This window comes from Balaenoptera ricei, chromosome 2, assembly GCF_028023285.1.
Source record: "Balaenoptera ricei isolate mBalRic1 chromosome 2, mBalRic1.hap2, whole genome shotgun sequence".
NCBI lineage: Eukaryota > Metazoa > Chordata > Mammalia > Artiodactyla > Balaenopteridae > Balaenoptera > Balaenoptera ricei.
In genome coordinates, this window is record NC_082640.1 from 157,194,713 (window position 1) to 157,210,109 (window position 15,397).

At 36.0% G+C, this 15,397-nt stretch overlaps 1 protein-coding gene across 6 annotated transcripts in view; it reads left to right on the forward strand.

Annotated features, from left to right (window-relative positions):
- PCNX1 (pecanex 1) overlaps positions 1 to 15,397 on the forward strand; it is a 164,544-nt gene that overhangs the window by 128,439 nt on the left and 20,708 nt on the right. For all 6 annotated transcript variants that reach the window (XM_059914533.1, XM_059914535.1, XM_059914534.1 and 3 more), the window contains 4 exons: positions 1,648 to 1,706; positions 3,487 to 3,702; positions 9,101 to 9,354; positions 11,156 to 11,386. In XM_059914533.1, the coding sequence (XP_059770516.1) occupies positions 1,648 to 1,706; positions 3,487 to 3,702; positions 9,101 to 9,354; positions 11,156 to 11,386 (760 nt within the window). The remainder of the gene's footprint in view (positions 1 to 1,647; positions 1,707 to 3,486; positions 3,703 to 9,100; positions 9,355 to 11,155; positions 11,387 to 15,397) is intronic.

A 15,397-nucleotide genomic window follows, 5' to 3' on the forward strand; every position in this document is an offset into this window, starting at 1 on the left:
ACCCATTACATGTTAATATAAATAACATTTTTCTAATGAAGAATAACTCTATTTACCATTCCACCAAAAAAATCAGAAGAATGTCATTGTTTTTATAGTTTTGTAAATCTCTTTCATGTCTGACTTAATAAAAGACAGCTGAATTCTCTTTTCTGCTTCTGCATTCAGTCTCTTGTAGCATTGTGTTGTTCTGGTTGAAGTATATAAAGTAAATCTGGCCTCACGCAGACATACAATTTGAAAAGAAAGAAGTATTTTAATAGCCTTTTTAGACAATTGTGGATATTCTTGGATCCTTCGACAAATGGTAGTTTCTTAAAGATTAGTGGCAATGTGGAATCTAAAGGCATATCAGTGAATTTTTGGAACTGTATTACCTCAAAATTCACTGATATGTCTTATAGTTTGAATGGGTCTTTTACCCATGCGTACACTTATATTGATACATCTTTATCTATCGTTTGGAAAATACTGGCTCATTAAGTAATGTAGATCTTCCAAATTTTGACCCATTTCACAGTACAATATTAAAATATATATATATTCATATCACCACCAATCTCAAAAAAGTGTTGAAGTATCGGGAAGCTGTCAAGCGCATGGTGGTAGATGCAAGTTTTCTGAAATTCTAATTTTTGCTTGAAAACTTGAATTGTTATTATTGGCAACAGGTATCTTTATCAGTTATTTTTCTTGAAATGTCAGACTTACTTTCTTCACTTGAGAAATGTCTGTCAAATACTCAAGTCTGAATAGTCATAGTTTATTCAAGTGAAAATGGTGTTCCATGGAAAAAAAGCAGCTACTGCTACTTACAATTCAAGCAGTTGCACAAATGCTTTCCCTCCAGACAATCGTCCTGCTTCAGAATGCAGCAGAAGTGCTTTATGTGTATTTCGCCACACACAGTATTAAAAAGACCTGTACTGAGGGGCTGCAATTTAACAAAATTATTATTTTTATTGCTTCGTTAAGGACATTTTTAAGGGAAACTTGAATTTTTTTTTCTTGTGCATGGGTAGCAGTGAAAAATAGTACAGTTTGGTGCCACTGCCTTGATTCATATTAAAGCACCGGCAGTCTTACCCACCGTTGCTTTTGCACCATCAATGCAGTTGTCAACACAGTGAAAAAAAGCAAATAACAGTTCAGTACTATTATGAAAATAGTTTTGATTTGGAAAACTCCTTGAAAGATCTTGAGTCTCCTGCTCCAGGTTCTGTGGACCACATTTTGGGAACCACTGTTCTAAAGAATACTGTACCACTGGACATTAATAACCTTCCCCTTATAAGGAATGTTTCATGCACTGTGTATTTTTAGGAACTGTATACAGTACGCATTTTTTCATCCTGATCAAAATTTTTTTTACATTAAACTCAGTGTCTTTCTATACACTGTTCGGTGAAACATCAGTTAAGAAAAAAACTTGTCTTTATGTATAATGGAGGTGGAAGAGTAAAAAATAAATCCTTACCCCTAAAATTGTTCTATCAAAGAGCTTTATTAATATGTTACTCATAGATTTTTCTCATTTTTATAAAGCGATAATATTTAGTTCATCTTTATTGTATAGTTTTCTCCCTTTTGTTAGACTTTTTTAATATAAAAAAGCTTACTAAAGATGTTTCATTTTGCCTTTTTTAGCACAAAACGAGTGGATCATTCAAATACCAGATTGGCTTCCCAGCTTGATAGAAATCCAGGTAATAGCCCTATTTGTGAGTAAAGAAGCGAGTCTAAGGAATTCGTTATATACGTATTTCACTCCCAACTTATTGGGAATCCTCTATGGGATCCAAAGGTCATTTCTGAAAAACTAAATATCCTTCGCTTTATTTTGTTTTACTTTAGCAAAGTATACGTGAATTAGAATATCTAAAATTTATATACCCATCTTTTATAAAATGCATTTTAAGAATGCTGATAAGAATTAAAAATTCCATTGAAAGATTGTTCTTACATAGGTTAAAAAAGTAGAGCACAGTGAAAGTAAAACTGATGAGGTGTACTGAAGAGTATGCAGTCTGAACTTATTATTATGTTTGCTTCCCTGCTTCCCCAAATGGTTAGATAAATGTTAATTTCATTAAGTTTATTGTATACAGAGATGTCGTCTAGAGGAGCCAAATAGCCACTCAAGATAAGGCTTCAGTGGGTGACATTTTGGTGGTGTTACCATTATCTAAAGTTTGGTTCTTAGTTTTGTCCTTTGGGAAACATCTTTTTGTCAGCCCACCTATTAGTAATCTGGCATAGAGAGGGTGAATCTCACTGCCCCACCCATAAAAGATTAATGTATCAACCAGAATATCAATGTATTAATTTACTAAAGAAATATGACTCCCAATACACTGGAAGATTTGTATTCATTTGACTCGCAGATTACTTCAAATGCTCTGCTTGAGAAACTAAATTATAGTAATCAGATTGATTCATAATTATAAATTTGATTAAGGAGGACTAGTTATTTGATATTAATGACTGTCATTATCATGTTCTGGTAGATATAACAGCCATCTCAGCTCTGGTATGTCCTTGTAGGGGGCTTGGAATTATGATGCTGATGATGCCATCCTGCATACCACAAAGACCATGTCCTGAATTAATATGCACACTTTCATAATGGGCAGACAACGTTAGATACAACTGTTTTATTGAAGCTTGAGCCTAGGGTTTCCCTTTTATTTTATTATTTAATTAGGCTGAGTTTAAAATAATTATTAAGTTTAGTATGTTTTGCCATTCTTCAATTCTGTGCTTTGGGCACCCATTTACAGATTATTGCTTTGGATGGGTTACTTCTAAAGATGGTTTTCTAATTTATTGGGTGATGTTTTATCCTAATTTTTTTTCTTAAAGGATGACTAATAAATTTGTAGATGGTTCTTTACTGCTGTTTCTGTGTATACAGTTTATTTCTGTTTAGCTAATATTAGGCATCTCAGTATACAGAGTTTTTTTGACTGACCAACTTCTCTTTGTTTTGGACTATCTCATTTGTTCAAATCTTGTATTACTGAACCCACTTCCTTTACCAGTATGTCTTTTTGTTCTAGTTTTGAATTTCTTTTATCTTTTTCATTTCTCTTGCATGGTTTTAATTATAAGGCATAGTTAATTGAACAGTGATAGAAAATTTTGATCATGGACTGTTAAAGAGGTGGAAAAGACCTTAGATTTCACCTAATCCAATTCCCACATTTTATGGATGGGGACCAGAGACTCAGAGAGGTTACGTTACGTCTAACACTAATTTGAAAATTGTTTTCCCATTATCCTATATTTCATTTTTATATAGGAATTCTAAGGATATCTGTATTATAAGGGTTCAGGGTACCCTTGTAAGGGTATATTATCTTCCTTGTCAAAGAACTATAGATACAACCCTAACTGGAAATTAGTTTTAATACTTTTAACAATCTTGTTTGTTGATATAAAGGGTACTTAAGGTAAAGTTAACATTTTTTTAATCCCTTCTTATAGGATCAGATGACAACAATCTGAATTCCATCTTTTATGAACATTTAACCAGATCCCTGCAACACAGTCTTTGTGGTGATTTGCACCTAGGACGGTGGGGAAACTACAGTACAGGGGACTGTTTCATTCTTGCCTCTGACTACCTCAATGCGTTAGTACACCTTATAGAGATAGGCAATGGGCTGGTTACCTTCCAGCTGCGGGGACTTGAATTCAGAGGTAAGACATTCACCTTTCATTTCTATAACGTACTCCTGTGACATCTAAGTTTTATGTGTTTACATCTCAAATCAAAAGTTATAAAAGTAGGTCCTTAGTATTTGGAATTCTGGAATGAGAAAAGCTGTTAAAGAGTAGTTATTAGTTTTTTTCCAAATTTCCCAAATTTCACATTCAGAGAAGAATCATTTTTGCAGTATGCTCTGTATGTAAAGGTAGTATCAATAGTGTATAACAGACTTGTTTTTTCCTGGTAATAGTGAATTTCTGTTGTTCTGTGCTTGCCCTCTTGCTAGTCTTTTTTTGTGATCAGTTGCATATGCTCGTTAGATGGCCCCCAGCATAGAATGCTGAGGGCAGAGATTAGCTAACCAAGTTACTTTCATATAGTTGCCATGCCTTTGTCCTCAACAATTTTTTAAAATTGAGGTGAAATTCACATAACATCAAATTAGCAATTTTAAAGTGAACAAATTAGTGGCATTTAGTACATTCACGATATTGTGCAACCACCACCTCTGTCTAGTTCCAAAGCATTTTCATCACCCCAAAATATAACCTCACACCCATTAAGCAGTTACTCCCTATTTCCCCACCAGCCTTCAACAATTTTGTATACTGACAAATGAAGCTGTTTCTACACAGGAAATTGTGCATTCAGAAACATACCAGCTTGCTGTTATCCACTTCTGTAAGTTGAGTGTCTTGTAAGCAGGAATAGAAACTTGTCTTATAGGAATTGAAGGAGTCCTATTAATGCATGTGTTTCCAATCTAGGCAACATTTGGACTTGAGAGTTTTTAGAGAAAGCATCCAAGCAGTGTTTTGGTCTATTCTAAGAAGTACCTTAGGTGTTTTTAACCTGAAATAGGAAATAAGAAAGCATTTGTCTAAATAGAGGATCAAATTAGACCTGTACCCTATAGCTTTATCTTTACCCTGGTGTTGAATCAGACAGAAAGTTTGCACCTTTGTTACATAATATCTTTGTTAATGGAGCAAGTGCTTTTCTAAAGTTACTCCATTCATTGGAAATAAGATTTTACTTGTGTAAAACTCAAGATAGTAAATGTTAATGTTTGTTATTTATTTGTAATTTATTTGTAACCCATTCGCTCTCTCTTCTTCGAAATCTCCTATTCTTGTCTTATGGTTTGTTTCTGACTCTCTGTCAGAAGCCCAGGACCTTAATTCCATCTCTTCTAGGGTCTTAACCCAGTGCTGTTCAAATCTAATCCATCTATCCTCATCCAAAAGTCATCACCCACTTACCACTACACATACCACTGCTGTAACTTCACCTTTTTAAATTGTTGGCACCTGAAGATTTCATCTTTGCTTTTTGATTTTAATTTAACTTTTTTTTAACAAGCATTTGTGGGGAGGTTATTTTATCCAGAATTTCTATGTGTATGAATTGGAAGGGGGTCCTTCTTATCTGATCATTTCACCATATTGATCAGAAATTGTCCAAATCAAAAATTGATCCAAATTTTCACTCTCCCCACTTTACTCTCTGGTACCAAATAGATTCAAGTAAACTTTTGGATAAATCCTTTGCCATCCAAACTCTCACTCTTTGTCAAACAAAACTCAAATCAATTTGAGAACACAGTACCCCCTTACTTTCTACACTCATGCTGAATTTCAATAGCAGTCCATAACTGTAATTCTTCATTCAGCCATTGTGATTTTTTTTTTAAAGGCAAATTCAGATATGTCCTTTCCATTCCATGCTTTAAATTTTCAGTGGCTTTCCATTGCATTTAAAATAGAATTCAAATTCCTTAACACATCCTATGGACAGCTGCACGATCTGGCCTCTGTCAGTTTCTCCACCTTACTTTGTAGCACCCTCCTCATCCACTGTAGCCGCACTGGCCTTCCTTCAGTGTCCTAGCTGTGCTAAATTCTTTACTAAGGCCTCCTTATCGCCCTTCCCTTTGCCCAGAAAGTACCAACCGTCTCCCCTCTTCCTGCCAATCTTCCACCTCTAATTCCTTAATTATCTTTAAGAATTAGCTTAACTGTCACTTTCTCAGAGAAGCCTTAGTCTCTAACCACCTGTCCCACATGATCATATCTTATATTACCCTGTTTTTACCTCCTTAGCACTTAGCAGAGTTCTAATTTTATATTTATTTGTTTATTTGTTTAAAGTTTATTTCTTCTCTAGCCCAGGGGTTGGCAGACGTTTTCTGTAAAGAGCCAAGATAGTTAATAGTTTAGGCTTTTGGAGCCGTACACATTCTCTGTTGCATGTTCTTCTTTGATTTTTCTTTTAAACAGTCCTTTAAAAATATCAAAACCACTCTTAGCTTGGATTTGGCCCAGGGCTGTATTTTGTAAACCTTTGCTGTAGATTATAAACTCCTCAAGGGCAGGAGTCCTATCTGCTTCATTTATCATTGTATATCCAGCACCTATCACAGCAGCTAGCATATGATAAAGATCACTTTGTAGAATGGTTAAGTAATCTAAGTAATAGTCTTTTCTCCTTCCTCTTCATTCCAGAACTTTGATGAGGAATGATTATACTCTTGCTCAAATGCTGTTGTGACCTTTGGTTATTTTCTTTCCTTCACAGTGGGAGTCCCTGCTCCGTCTACCTCCTGCCCCTCAAAATATTAATTAAGAGTGTCGTCAGTATTTTGCCAGGCAGATATTTGGATCTGCTGAGCATTTTGATGTGTTTTCTGATGTATACTCCATTAAGCCAATTTAATTCCTTTGATTTTATTGTCTCTTCATAGTGGATGCTAAATTTTAAGTGACATTTAACTAAAATTTCTTGATCAGTTTTTTATAGGTCTTGGTTAAATACCTTCATGGTTTTCATTTCCATTTTCATTTTACTGATATTCTCAAGATTCTTTTCCATGTAAATTTTATGTCAGATATTTGAGTTATCAATCATGTTTTTTGTCTATCAGAATTTCCTGGTTACAGCCTCTACCAAGTTTGTAAATGTTACTTCTATATAATTTTAAATGTTACTTCTACCAAGTATGGTTTTTCAGGTCAAACTTCATAGGTCAAAAATTTTTATTCTGTTTGGATTCCTTTCAGTTTTTTACTCAAATTAATTTTAACATGTCTGGTTTTCATAATTGTTAGTTTTATTAATTTTTACCAGTTATATTCACTATGAAGTGACTGAAAGATCTAGCTAATCCAGGAAACAATTAGTAATGGTTTCTCTAGAATCCCTTTCCAAATCTCAAAATTCTTTTTTCAGTTATTAATATTCCTGTGCTTATTGTTGACTTCATTTTCCAAGCAAAATGAAGCAAAATGCTTCATTTTCCAAGCATATTACTGGGTATGTTGGGGTAGAAAATATTCTTGGGGTTTGTATGTCAGAGTGAAAACACCCCCACATTAATTCAGTTACTGTGTTTATTCTGCTACTCTGAACAAGGACCTCATTCTGTCTCTCGTGAGAAAATGTCAAACCTCTGAATTCACTCCTGCCTCTTCTCTTCTCTGTATACTACTACCAGAGTCATCTGCACAAAATACAGCTCTCGTTATGTTATTTCCTTTACTTAAAAACCTTTGACTGACTTTGCAGAAGGATGACAAAATGAATAAAATAAAGTAAAAACATATAAAACCTAAGGAATAGACCCAACTTCATGCCACAGTTTAAAAAACCCAGCCTCAGAAAGTTTCTTCTAGAAATTGAATAATTCTTCTGCCCTCTCTAATCTATTCTAGCAAATGGATGAGGAAGGAAAATATCTCAAGCTTCTCTTGTACAAAACCAATGTAATACTGATGTCAAAATATGACTGAACTGGCTAAAAAAGTAATTATAGTTTAATTCGTTTATGACTATAGATACAAAAATCCTCAGAGCCCAGAGTAAGGAGAAACCAGCAGTACTTTTATTTTTAAGTATCCCTCACCAATTCAGCCGTTTTTCATTCTTTTAATTAATTATTAAAAGCAAATTTGTTAAATTTCATTTTCGTTATTGGTTTCAAAAGTACTTTATAAAATTACATACGTCCTTATTCTGAAGAAAATGTACATGTGTATCTGTAAGTCAGTATCATGTGCAGTGGTCAGCCACAGCATGCATTCCTGTTTATGTCAGGTTCAAGACAAAGTTTTTTCACCACTATGTAACACTATTGTGGACGTGCTCGTCAACATAATTAAACAAGAAATGAAATAATAAAATTGTTGAAGGCTCTATAGAGTTCTCGACAGTACAGCTCATTAGCTTGGCCAAGCTTACCTCTCAGTCTTATCGTTCATCATACCACCATCACCGCCGCCACCACCACCATCACCAACGGGGGCTAAATTTCTTGGCATCTTTTTCTCTCAAAGTGGTGTTTTAAATATGGATGTTGTATATATCCTCTTTAAAAGAAAAAAATTCTTATGAAGTCCCATTTATTTTTATTATAATGTAACTTTAATATGTGCCTTTATAAAATTAGCTATAATCACTCTATAGTCCTATGAGGAATTTACAAATTAAATGGAAGCAAGGCCACAGAACGAAATAAAAATTAACATGAATGTGATGGATGGTATGTTGTTGGCATAGATGGCTGTGTATCTAATTCTATATTTAATCTGATTTTCTATTTTTATTTCAATAACACTAATGCCGAGAATGCCTATTAGATAAGTATCATGTATAAAAGAATGTAATTTCAAAGAATTGTTTGCTAGTATAGAACAATCAGACCTGATACCTAGTTGAAACTTTTTCAGCAGATAGGCCTCAAGTGCCAATAATGTAATCTTATCCAATTATTGTTGGAATTGGCAACAGAGAAAAATTGTAATTATATATTTAATATTAAACTATAGTGAACCATTACAAGTTGTACAGCCAAGTAAGCAGGACGTATATATACTGTTTCTGCTTGCAGCGTGGACACAGTGCTGGTGAGAATACAGCCCAGATTCTTTTGAGTTCTGCATGTCTGTCTGTGTCGTGTGCCCTGGGATGATTCAGTTCTCGTTCCACTCCTCTAGTTTTGAGTTAACTCAGACCTTCATGAGACACACGTTGACTTATTTGGTCTTCATTTGATATGAATGCAGTTGTAAACCCAAATCTGAAAAATTTGGGAATCAATGAATCAAAATTAAGGTTGCTTTATTGCACAAATTCTCAGAACCTTGAATGTGCTAGTACACATTATGATTCTGCAGAAGATGAACATATACTATGCCTGTTTTCTGGAGCATGCTGCAGTTTGTTAATGGACAGTCTAAGGTAAATCAATCACATACTCTCAATTGCTATAAATAAAATGTCTCTTTTCTAAGTTTCTTATGTCTTTGAAGCATTCATTTTTCCACCTCATGTTTTTTTCACCTCATGTTTCTTTCCCCTTTGTCGTAAGTGCTTTCTCTCTCTCTCTCTAAGGTACTTACTGTCAACAACGGGAAGTGGAGGCCATTACTGAAGGTGTTGAGGAAGATGAAGGATTTTGCTGTTGTGAACCTGGCCATATTCCTCATGCGCTTTCATTTAATGCTGCATTTAGCCAGCGCTGGCTAGCTTGGGAAGTGATAGTCACCAAGTATATTTTGGAGGGTTATAGCATCACTGACAATAGTGCTGCTTCTATGCTTCAAGTCTTTGATCTTCGGAAAGTACTCACCACTTACTATGTCAAGGTAAGGATATGTGCCTACTTAGATCTGGTATCAGAGGCTCTTGGAAAAGACACGTGTACGCACACAGGTGCACACACACACACGTTTGTTTTTTTAACTTGTGCTTTGCTTCTAAGTAGTGATTTAAATTCTCTAGTATCCGGTACAGTCAGTAAATTATACCTATGAAGGTCTTGCTATTTCCTTCTTTAGTGAAACTTATTACATTTGTTCATTAATATTAATAGCTACCATCTGTAGTGCATATCTTTTAGGTACTGCGTTAAGGAGTACACACATACACGCATGTATATATATGATATGTATATCTTACCTAATTCTCTAAAGGAATATTATGTCCCTGTTTTACATATAAACAAGTTAAGGATCAAAAGTTAACTTCGCCGAAGTCGTCTAACTAGCAAGTGGAGTTGGGGATTTAAAACCCAGGCTTGTCTGACTCCTGAGTCCCTGCTGTTAACCACTGCTTTGCACTGCTTTCAACAAACTGAATGAAAGTATTGCAAGATTTGGGAGGTCTCCAAAAACACCCTCACATTTGACACCAATTGCAATTTCAGGGTCCCCAAGACCCTGAAACCACAATCAGGTTCAATAATTTGCTAGAAGGACTCACAGAACTCAGCAAAGCCATTATACTCATGGTTAGAACTTATTACAGTGGAAGGATACAGGTTAAAATCTGCCAAGGGAAGAGGCACATAGGGCAGGGTCTAGAGACACTAAGGCCTGAACTTCCAGTTGTCCTCTCCCAATGGAGTTGTGTAGACAGTGTTTATTTCTCCCAGGAACGATGTGAGAGAATACCTACAGAGTGTTGCCAGCCAAGGAAGCTCGCCTGAGCCTCAGTGGGCAGAGTTTGTCTTGACACACTGTCATTTAGACTTGTTTGACCACCCACATGGCCAGCCTTAGTCTCCTGATCCTCTAGAGCTCATGGTTCTAAGCCTCCAGGTAAATAAAGACTCTCTTATCAGGCAGGACATTGCATGGGATTAGAGGTTATCTCCCAGAACTCAAGTGCAAAGGCCAAACCTCTCTTTGGGCAAGATTAGTTCTTTACTGCACAGGTATTCTGTTTTTGCTAAAGATTTTACAGAAGTACAGCATGGTTATGACTGGGGGTTTACAGGCTAAGGCAGCATTTTCAAGAGGAAAAACGTATGCTAAATCTTAATGATTCATGTGTTATTACCTCTATGTACCACCTTATTTGTGCTGATTGGGTTGAAGCCTGAGTCCTCTGTTGAATGTTTGGTTAAACCCAACCTCAGGAAGCTAAAGAAATTGACTTTACAACATTTTTTAACGTGTGCATTTGTGTGTGGAATTTCCTATCTCTAAAGATGTATATTTCTATTGCTTTATTTATTAGTTATATTTTTATAACTTGACCTAGGATCACAAGATGGTTTAATAGCTTTCTATGAGAAATTTCTCAAAATAAGTACACCACAGTAAAGGTTTTTCATTTCTCTTAAAAGATCCTAAATTCAGTAGACAGAATTGTTTTTAGAATATCCTAAAATCAGTTGGACTGGAGTTGTTTTGAAGTTGCCTTCTTGAATTTATGGTTGTGATTTTAAAAGTATTAAATTAATTTTTTTTTATCCAGGAAGGCCTGAGATGTATTACTATAGCATTCGTAAAATAGTATACTTACAGTATTGAGCTGGAATATACATTTTTGATTCCTACTATCAGCATAAACAGTTGGAATTAATTTACTGAGGACTTGGAGTTAATTCAGATTGTGATTTAGCCTGAGTTTTGTTTTGTTTTTTATCTTTTCCTCACTTAGGGTATCATTTATTATGTTACAACTTCTTCTAAACTGGAGGAGTGGCTAGCTAATGAGACGATGCAGGAAGGACTACGTCTGTGTGCAGATCGAAATTACGTTGATGTGGACCCAACGTTTAATCCAAACATTGATGAAGACTATGACCATCGACTTGCAGGCATATCCAGGGAGAGTTTCTGTGTGATTTACCTCAACTGGATAGAGTATTGCTCTTCCCGAAGAGCAAAGGTAGAGTTTATTTCGTTTATAACTCTGAATCTGTTTTTCCAAAGATGGAAAGAATACCTCTATTTGTTATCATGAGGTTGGTTTTTCTAGACTTTCCTCTTTCTAACTATCTGGGTAAGAGAACCTGTCTAGTTCATTATGGTTGGGCCAAACCAACTCTGCCAAAACAGGTTAGAGTAAGCGACCTCTCTCATTCTTTCATCTGCAGTGTCATAATCTCACTGTCCAAATAGCAACCTCCACCCTGTGCAGGTACGGACATACACACAGATTCAGGTTGTAGATCACGTGTAGCACCTTCTTAAAGACTGCGTTTTGGAGCATCCCCAGCCCCAAGCCCCCAAACACACACAGCAGACTTAAGGTTAAGTTAATATCTTTGTCCCAAATCCAAAGTCTAATCCAGTGCTAATAGAATTTTCTGCAATGATTGAAACATTCTGTGTTGTTCCAATATGGTAATTACTAACCCACCACATATGGTAGATTATGAGACACTTGAAATGTAGCCAGTATGACTAAGGAAATGAATTTTTCAATTTAATTTTAATTGATTTAAATTTAAATCAATTAAATTTAGGCTAGTGGCTACCATACTGGACAATGTTCATCTAGACTACTGACTTTAAAATGTTAACATGGGTAAAAATGATACAGGAGTATGTAAAAATGCAGATTCATGGGCCTTGCCTGTGAGATTCTTATTCTGTAGGTCTAGGCTGGGGACCCAAAATCTGTATCATGCTGGGTGATTATAATGCAAGGGGTTTGTAATCCGCACTTCAGGATAACTTGTCTTATCCTAAAGGTAAGCTGAGTCACAGACTTCACCAACTACTGTTTTCCTCCTGGGTCCCATGGCTCTTGTGGCAGCGTTGCTCCCCCTGGTTCGACCCCAGGTACCACAACCACAGTACCAAGGCAGAGTGCCAAGTCTTGTGTCGTTGAACCACCAGCGTCCGATGTACAGGATTACTCTGTACCATGGAGCATAGTGAGCCGCTTTGACAACCAGTGCCTTTAGCATGATCTGGGATGTACACACTGACTGTCTTTAGATGTAGCACCTAGTTTAGTCTTTCTTTACAGATACTCAATTAGAGTAAGGCACCCCGTCATAATCAGCCTGTTTCTCTTACTTCGTCCATAAGAAAGGGAGCCTCCTTGTAATTCCTCTTTGAACAGCGGCCTTCGCGCTTTTGTACTGGATGCACAGTAGATACTGAGCAGAGTAGCACATTTTTAAGGAAGGAATAGAAGATAGAATGAAATAACCTCGTCAGAGCTCAGAAAAGGGACCAGCAGACCATGTCTGGAAATGGAGGCCCTCAAAGCTAATCTTCTCTTCTTTCAAACACATAACAAGCAATTTATTTTTTTTCATAAATGAAATATATACTTAGAATGCTTTGCACACTGTTCTCAAATCCTTGGACTTATTTCTTGGCAGGGGAGGGGGAGATGGGGGCGGTTGGGGTGACCATATTATTCTAATAGCCTTTCTCTGGCTTAGACTATATTGGTTACTTTTGTTTGGTTTAACCATCGTCACCTAGGCTAGGAACTCACTGTCTACCGACTCAGGAATAGCCTCCATCCTTCCTAACTTTAAGGAATAAATAATCTCTTAGAAATTATTGCTGAGGTCATGGATGTACCTCGAGGAAGTCATCCTCTTAATTGCTTATAAATCATATTCAAAATGTTTACCTCCAAACTTGGGTATCCCCAGTCTCTTCAGAGAGCTTATTATCACTAGATCAGTCTGGCTTATATTCTACTCTTGTAGTCCCCTCCAGAAGAAAATTGTCAGGAAAATTAAAATAATCCCTTCATTCTCCAGTTTTTTAAATTGAACAAGATTATCCCTACCTCCTTAAAACCATGAATTCTGTTTTGTGAATCACCATTCCCAGAATAACCTCTTCCCAGTGAAGGAAGTTAATTAAACCAGAAAGATTTGCCGACTCCAAATTCTGGTACCCTCACCTGAATGTTAATAAAGTTGCCTCCAGCCTTTTTTTCCCATAATTTCCTTCCAAGATAGTTTTCTAACTTGCATATTACACAGAAATAAAAAAGTTATTCTTTCCTCCTTCTCTTACTATATGTATTCTAGGAGGAAATAATCTTTCATATAATAGCTGTACCTGTCTTCTAAAGAGCTTGAAATAATGTTTTTGTAAGTGTAGCCCTGGATTAACTGCATTAAAACTACCTGGAATGCTAAATTGGAAAGATTCGTCTCAGCTTGACTTTGCTTCCTGCTTCTTAAGTGACAGTACATTTCTTTCACCATTGTTGTTAGTATTAGCAAGAAGTTTTTGTGAGAATTTCTAATGCATTTGAGGATGTAAGACACATGTCTTCTCCAACAGTAACAAAATAGAGCTCCCAGGGTTGAACCAATTATTTTTTCTCTCAGTACATTAACGATGTGGCTACACTGCCTTCTGGCTTGCATTGTTTCTGACAAATAATAAAGGCGCACCTCAGAGATATTGCAGGTTCTGTTCCAGACCACCACAGTAAAGCGAGTATCACAGTAAAGCGAGTATCACAGTAAAGCGAGTCAACACGAATTGTTTTTTTTCCCAATTGTAAATGTTATGAAGTATACTAAGTGTGCAATAGCATTACGTCTAAAACTGTAACCATGTACGTTACTTAATTTCAAAATACATTATTGCTAAAAAATGCTAACCATCATCTGAGCCTTCAGTAAATCATAATCTTTTTGCTGGTGGACGGTTTGAAATATTTTGAGAATTACCAAAATGTGACCCAGAGGCATAAAAGTGAGCAAATACCATTGGAAAAAATGGTGCCAATAGACTTGCTCAAAGCAACATTGCCACAACCCTTCAAGTTGTTAAAAAAAAAAAAAAAAACACAGTATATGCAAAGCGCAATAAAACAATGTATGCCTGTATGTACCACATAATGATGTCTTTTTTTACTGGCTGCTTTTAAGATTTTCTCTTCATCACTAGTTTTAAGCAATTTACTTATTTATTTGGCTGTGCTGGGTCTTAGTTGCTGCACGCAGGATCTTCATTGCTGCACGCGGGATCTTCATTGCAGCATGCGAACTCTTAGTTGCAGCATGTGCACTCTTAGTTGCAGCATGTGGGACCAGATCCCCTGACTAGGGATCGAACCTGGGCCCCCTGCATTGGGAGCGTGGAGTCTTAGCCATTAAACCACCAGGGAAGTCCCAAGCAGTTTAATTATGATGTACCTTGGTGCTGTCTTCTTAATGTTTCTTGTTCTTGGAGTTCATTGAGCTACTTGAATCCCTAAGTATATATCATTTTCATCAGATTTAGAAATATTTTGGTGATTATTTTTTTCAAATTCTTTTCCTGTCTTCCTGTTTCCCTTTTCTGGGGAACTCCAGTTAACATTTATATTAGGCTGCCTTAAGTTGTCCTACAGCTCACTGATGCTCTGTATTTTTTTTTTAGTCTTTTTTTGTCTCTGTGTTTAATTTTGCATAGTTTCTGTTATATTTGTTAGATCATTTATTTTTTCTTCTGCATTGTTTAATATGCCATTAATCTCATGCAGTGTATTTTCTTTATTCTCAGACATTGCATTTTTTTGTATTTTTTGCGGTTTAATTTTTTTTTTTTTTTTTTGGCTGCGCTGTGGGGCTTTCGGGATCTTAGTTTCCCAATCAGAGATTGAAACCAGCCCCCCAGTGGTGGAAGCGTGGAGTCATAACCACTGGACCACCAGGGAATTCCTTGTGTATTTTATACTGATATAAACCTTTCATGTCTCTACTAGCATGCTGTCATTCCTCTATCTTTTTGAACTTATGGAATGCAGTTATAATAACTCTTTTAATGTCCTTGTTGACTAATTCTAACATCTATGTCATTTCTGGGTCAGTTTTGACTGATTAATTGATTATTTTTCTAATTGTGGGTCCTATTTTCCTGCTAGTTTGCATGCCTGACAATTTTTGATTGGATGCTAGACTTTATGAATTTTACCTTGATGAGT